Source organism: Chaetura pelagica, unplaced genomic scaffold (assembly GCF_000747805.2).
Source record: "Chaetura pelagica isolate M959 unplaced genomic scaffold, ChaPel_1.0 scaffold386, whole genome shotgun sequence".
Lineage (NCBI taxonomy): Eukaryota > Metazoa > Chordata > Aves > Apodiformes > Apodidae > Chaetura > Chaetura pelagica.
This window is the reverse complement of record NW_009953703.1, coordinates 1,701,873-1,708,735: the sequence shown is the minus strand read 5'-3', so window position 1 is coordinate 1,708,735 and position 6,863 is coordinate 1,701,873. Positions and strand designations below refer to the sequence as shown.

Genomic DNA, 6,863 nt, shown 5'->3' with positions numbered 1-6,863 from the left:
TTGTCCTATCAATTGTTACTTGGGAGAAGAGACCAACCTTGCTACAACCTCCTGTCAGGTACCTGCAGAGAGCAATAAGGTCTCCCCTCAGCCTCCTTTTCTGCTTCCCTCAGCCGCTCCTGGTAAGACTTGTACTCCAGAACCTTCACCAGCTTTGTTGCCCTTCTTTTGGACATGCCGTAATCGATGGCCAGAGAGAGGCTCCATCCCGTGGCTTTTGCTCACAACAGCTCCTTCAGCCTCTGCTCTTTTCTGTAAAAGGCTTTCCAGGCTGGGCACCACATTATCTTACTCCTGGAGACTTGAGGCATTAAGCAAATGGCTGACAGGGCTCGGCTGTGCTGTACAGCAGGTGTTAGAGCACATATGGTTCGTTTTCTTTTTAAACTGCCCATTTCTTTAACATCATCATTTTGGGTGGAAAACAGCATTCTTAGGCTGTTTCAGATCTCAAAGAGATGCTCTGTGGTCCACCCAGAAGGAAAATGTGGGAGCAGAGTGAACAATGACCTTTTAATGCTGTGGGCAAGGTATGATAGAGATACTGCAATGGCAAAGTCTGATTTGACTGCAAAAAGCCTTTAATTTGCTTCACAAGCTGTGGAAATTTTAGTTGTATGAAAAGCCACATCTGATAGTTCTTGTCAGGGATGCTAAGGGTTATTTGCACAGAGTTCTGAGCTGATTTTTTTTTTACCAAATTTGGCCATGTCTGCAAACTGTAATGTGTTTGATGAAGTTTCTTTTTTTTTTTTTTTTTTTATGTTCAGGAAGTGTCCACAACAAAATGGTACTTCTCTGACCTGAATTTATTCAAACTAGTTTTCTCCAAAATGTTTTTGGTTCAAGTGTTTTCAAGCAGTTCACTACAAGAATTCTTTATTTTAAATAATCTGAGTCACTGTTCTTGTTCTTTGCTTGAATGAGAATAGATTATAATATCAGACTACTGCTGATTACCTGTGTATAGTTAATTGAAACTCTGTTCCTGTTGCTTAACCTGTCCCTTTAGATATTCATGAAATATGAATACAGGAAGGAACATGTGTCTATTCAAAATTAATGTGATTAAAATTCTGAATTCATTAAAAGTATTTGAAGTCAAATCTGGGCCAGGCACCTCTGTTTTCTGATGGAGAAGAATAGAACAGAAATTGCTGGGGCCAGCAAGAAAATGGGAGAGAGGAGTAGGGCTGAGAATAGCAGAGAGGAAAGGAAGGGGGCAACCTTGGGAGAAAGAAGAGTATAGAGAGGGGAGGGAGGAAGTGCTATGAAAATGAGCACTACAGCAAAAAGAAGTACTAAAAGATCAACAAAGCTTATTTCAAAAAATGAAGGTAATGTCATCTCCAACACAAACACATTAGGATGTGTTAATTAAAAACCAGTCTGGGAATAGGATTGATAGGAGAGGGCTTGGTCAGTTGGTGAAGGTCGGTGATCTCTCCAGCTCCATCCCTGCCTTGAGAGAAGGGAGGGCTGCAAGAGCTATGTGGGGTTATTTTGAAAGCATTTACAAAATCTGTTTACATCGCCTTGAAAACAAAAGCAGTGCCATATGCTGAGCCCATCGAGAGCTATTATAATAATGCTGCGTTCAGGTAGTGTATAATTGCTCGGCTCAGAGATGGCACTGAGTCACACAACACTGACACCAGCACATTTCCTGTAATTAGTGCTCTGTGTTCAATTTCCACCAGGTGAAAGAAAATATTGTAGCCCCTCTTCTAAACACCAAACTGTTTATTTGACTATAAATAACTGCTTGCAGATAAAGCATTTGCGAAACCGCCGAGCAACTGGTTTTTGTGCTTATGGAGATTTATAGTCATAACTCTCAAGAGCTGCTCATTAGGCTCTTAAGTTATTTTCATTCTGTCCAGTCATTCTGGGTGATCCCTTTTTAAATGATTTATAGCAGAAATGCTGAATCACAGATCCAGAGTGAGGGAAAATAAAGATATGAAGACATGTTTGGGGAGTTTTCAGCTTACCCAGCTGGTTTTCTTTGTAAAACATCCCTTGAGCAGAGGTTTGCACACATCATGGCTCAGCATGGACTTAGTTCTAGAGGTGTTTCCAACACTACAGGAGGCTTTGCCTTCCTCACCCTTCATCTTTTACAGCCAAATGTTCCTCTAGCACCACTAGGGAGGTCTGCTTGGGGTGAGGGGCAGCCCCTGCCTTGCCCACATGGGCAATGTGAGTGTGATGGGGGCAAGGGCTGAAGGCCAGGAGCATGGCGCAGCTTCATTCTGGGCTCTGTCCCTCTGGACTTTTCCTTCATCACACATCCAGCTTCATGGACAATATGGACAGGGGTTTACACCCCATGTATTTAAGGTAGTAGAGAGATAGCTGACTGGTAATACTTGTATCACAGAATCACACAGAGTGGTGTGATTCAAGGAAGCTCGGTTGTAGCTTGACCACAAAGTAATTAGGTGAATGAATAGTAGAGGATTTAGTCTTCCAAACAGGCAGCTGAAATCTAGGGAATAGTTTAAATCAAGAAGATGGCACTGAATAGCTTATGTTCTGCATGTGGGCTATAGAAGGATGACCCTGAATGATATTGCCCATGTGCATGAAGCAGAGGGATGCAGTGGAGGGAGGGAGGATTGAGTGTCCTGAGTTGCTCTGACCTTAGCTGGGGGCTTGGTAGGAGGTGTTGGAGCTCCAGGGTAGACAACATGTCCATCCCCTCCTGCAGCCCCCAACCCTGAGGCTCAGAAGCAGGGAGGCAGCCATCTCCACCATGCCCCAGGACACATGTTCCAACTCTGAAGAGACCTGGCTTGCAACAAGGACAACTGCTAAAAACGCAAAATTATCAACATTTTGTTCAAATAGTGTTTTTCCTTATTCCTGAGCATTTTTCTTGTTCTCTCAGGAACCAGTGGCTGGGAGACACTGTGGAAGAAGTATGGGCCTTCCTTTCCCAGAGATGCTCTCTGTGTTTATGTTTCCTCTGCTGACATCAAAAGGATACTGGATTCAGCTGGGCTGAAGTATCAGCTGCATGATCTCCCATCCCATCTGGACATAACAAGCTGTTTTATTGAGGGCAACAAGGATGGGGAGCTGTTGCTGGATTTCCTGACAGCAACTTGTGAGTTTTCTAAAACTGCTCCTCCTGAACTAAAGCATCAGGTAATAGAAGAATTAAGAAAGCCTGAATGCAGTGAGGAAAAGGATGGGAAGGTGCTTTTTAGAAACAACCTGAGTTTAATAGTGATTGAGCCATGAGTTAACCTCTTCTTGATCTGAAGTAAATAGTTAGATGCAAACTGTTAACAACTGAAATATGTTTTTTGTACTTTATAAATGGCTTGGTTTATTTCAGTACTGAGATATAATTTTTGATGCATGTTAAAAAAAATCAGTATTAATATCTGTTGTTATAAGTGAACTTCAATACCTGATTAAATCATACAGGATGTTCAGCAAGAAGGTACTTCACCCCCCTGGTTCTTTCTCCATGTGGGGCTGTTCCCACTCTGGTTCTTGATGCATCTGTTTTCCTAAATGATTTTATGGTTTTAAGAAGGGTTATGTTCTCTACAAGGCACAGTGCCTGGTGGAATACAGAATCACAGAATTGTTGTGGTTGGAAAATACCTCTAATTTCATCAAGTCCAGCTGTCCACCCAGGGGAAAGAAAAACAAACAAAACCCAAACCACACCACAAAATCACCACCACACTCCACAAAACCACCAACACACACCCCACAAAAAACTCACCATGCCCACTACAGCATGCTCTTAAATGCCACCACATCTCTTGAATACCTCCAGGGATGGTGACTCCACCTCCTCCCTGGGCAGGCTGTTTCAATGCTTGACCACTTTTTCAGTAAATAAATTATTTCTAATACCTAGTCTAAACCTCCCCTGGGCCTTGAATGCCATGTAATCGCTTGAATGAATTTAACAGTTTAAGTACTCAGAATACTCAGTTGATCCAGTGAGGCAGGTGTGATTCCTGCCATTGAAATCATTTGGTTCAGTGTGGAAATGGTTTGCTTTAGGTAATGCTTGGGCTGCAAGACATTATGTTTTCTTTTTGCATATACATTTCTGATACAATATGGATTATTAATGGTTTGAAGTGATTTACCAGAGACCATTTTGGGCATCAATAGCTGTTTATATTCATTTTAGGGTGAATTATTTGAAACACATATTTCTCCTAGTGAGCAAATATTAATTCCAGTGTATTTCAGAATGTTTCCACGACATGTCTCAGCTGTTGAACAGAAGAAAATCTATTAAAGCTTTTACACAGTGCTACATGCAGACTCCTGCATCAAAAGACCTTCGTGTATCTGTAAGCTGCTACAGTGCTGTGTCAAGGTGGGAAAGAAAGAAAGTCTCTCATTAGAACAGATTGCTGCATGCATTTCTAATGGGAAACAAATTAAAGTTACAATTATTTTCTTAGCTCTTTTGTGCTGTCAATGACCTCTTCTAAATGGTGCATGTGAAGGAGGTGACTGCTGAATATTGCCACATCAACCCTGTCAGGACTGACTTGTCTTTGGGAGCCAAAGAAAGGCCAAAACAAACGAACAAACAAATGCAAATCCTACAAGAAAACTCAGCAACAAAATGCACACGCATGTCCTGCTTATTTTCGGGTTTAGCAGAGGTAAAAAATACAAGAAAAGCTTTTTAGTGTTTTGGGAGGAGATTTGTTCTGAAAATGTGGGAGAGAGCAGGAAAGATGAGGATGTGGAGAGATAAGAAGAGGCTGTGACCTCAAACACACACAAAAGGAGACTCAGTGTGAACGCAGGTGAGAAGTTCTTCCCCTTTAAACCAGAAAGGGAGAGCCTAGGAGCTCTTGCTGGGTGTGTGCAGCTGCACGGGGTCTTATTTAAAAGCAGAATTCACACAGGGAAAAGGCACTTTCACCCCAGGGTGGAGAAAAAATCCTCTTATCTACAACTAGACACACCAGGGTGGTCCTCTGCCATTCCTTTTGCTTCTGAGGAGAATTTAATTTTGAAAGTGCTGAAGAAAAAGTCAGTAAACTCCATTCTGTATATGCAGCTGATTCCATTTAGGGGTTGGGGGAAAACTGAATCAGAAGAGCATCCTTAAAGGATAAATTATTTTTAATGTTAAATTGTTACAGCTGCATTTCCAAGAAGTACTGCAAGTAGTATTTAGTAGGAAATGGGTGTGGGGAAGCACAATTTTATGCTTATTTGATCATAAAAAGTGAAGGAGTTTTTGTAAATCTCTCAAACAATTTCCTAATAGCCTGAAGAGCCAGATTTCATGTGAGAATCACCTTTAATTGTGCAATGATGAGATACTGCTATTCCAGAGTGTGTTTGGAGGGTCCAGCCTGTCCACAGACAGGGATTTATATAGAAATTTTGAGTTTACCTGTGTGCTTTCCGCACTGAATTTATTGGTTTTTTCTCAAAAAGTGCCTTACCTCAACCAGCAGAATTTTAGTTGAGAAGCATATCTCCAGACCAGCCTTGCCCTTTGCATCCAGGTGGATGTGTGAACCAGCAGGTCATGCCTTCCTCCCTGGCACCCTGGACAGGGAATTTTTATGTTTTAATAAAGAGGTTTGCTGAGCCCAATGGTCTTAAACCAGTGTAACACTGATTGATTGAAGCAAGATGGACATCAGGCTACCTACATAGAAAATACATCAGAAATTATCCTGAAAGGTCTTCATGCATGGATGCCCCTTTCTGGCTAAATATGTTTCTGATATTAAGTGTAAATATTTTACAGAGATGTGACTCTGGGCAAATGCAACCCTTAACATCTCATCTATACATTAATTAGAGACAGTTCTGAACAGTGTTTTGTTTTAAATCAGGAGGCATCCTTCTTTTCATTTCACTGGCACATAAACCTGGAATATACAGATATATTAGAGGTGCAGGAGGAAAAAGCTGGAGGGAAGCAAGGAGGGAGGAGGAGGAACTCTGCTTTGAACATGCAAGCACCAGGCCTGTGTCCCTCTGATAAGTGAGTGTGAGCTTGTGGCTCTGCTGCTGCATCAGGTGATTATTTCCCAGAGTAATTCCTGTGGGAGGTTTGCTGTGCAGGGAAGGGGACAGCCCGATGCTGGCGGATCAAGAATGGCTTTGGAGCGATGCTGCGTGAGAGGGCTGGGGGAGGAAAAGGCTGATCCCCTCCAGAGGAGCCCAGTCTTCATGTATATATTCCCTCTGCATCAACCACATCTGGCTGAGCAGCTTCAGGGCTGTTACTTTAAATCACACGTAGAAAAATAATGTCACTGCTCTGTTAATTACAACAGCAAATTGAACAAATGCACTTGCAGCTCGGCTGCCGTCGCCATTTCTACACCGGTGTAATTCACGCTTGCAGCCCACGATAGGGTTTTTTAATGTCATTACACAGCAGGGCAAAGCCTTCATTTTTAATAAAAATACAAATGCTGAAATGAAATGGATTAATATCTGATTTTACATCTTCATTTACATGATGTGCAAAATTATCTTAAAGATTTGTTATGGATGGAGTGGCTTTCCACCAATTTAGGCTGCTTTTTTTTTTTTTCATACTGGAGAATGTTAACATAAATTGTAGCATAAATCATTGCCTTGTAGAGTACCAGAAGGCGCATATAAAAACCCATATCTTTACTGCACATATTTCCCATTAACCATAATCTATTAGTAATTGAAGTTCATTACAAATTCTTGTAGACTTTATTGCTATCATGCTGCATGACACAGTGAACCTGGCTTGCATAACAAGAAGTCCTTGCTGGGAAATATCCTATTAACAATGACAGTGCATTTGTCATTGTGATAATAAATCCAAAGCTGCCTGTAGATTATAAATTATTGCGGCGCCATTT

The 6,863-nt window shown here is 41.6% G+C and overlaps 1 protein-coding gene across 1 annotated transcript in view; it reads left to right on the top strand.

Moving 5' to 3' along the window:
- Window positions 1-3,249, top strand: part of HNMT (histamine N-methyltransferase) — a 14,203-nt gene extending 10,954 nt beyond the window's left edge. Inside the window, exon 6 of the mRNA XM_010000371.1 lies at window positions 2,894-3,249. Coding sequence (XP_009998673.1) covers window positions 2,894-3,249 — 356 coding nt within the window. The remainder of the gene's footprint in view (window positions 1-2,893) is intronic.
- Window positions 3,250-6,863: the final 3,614 nt, after the last annotated feature.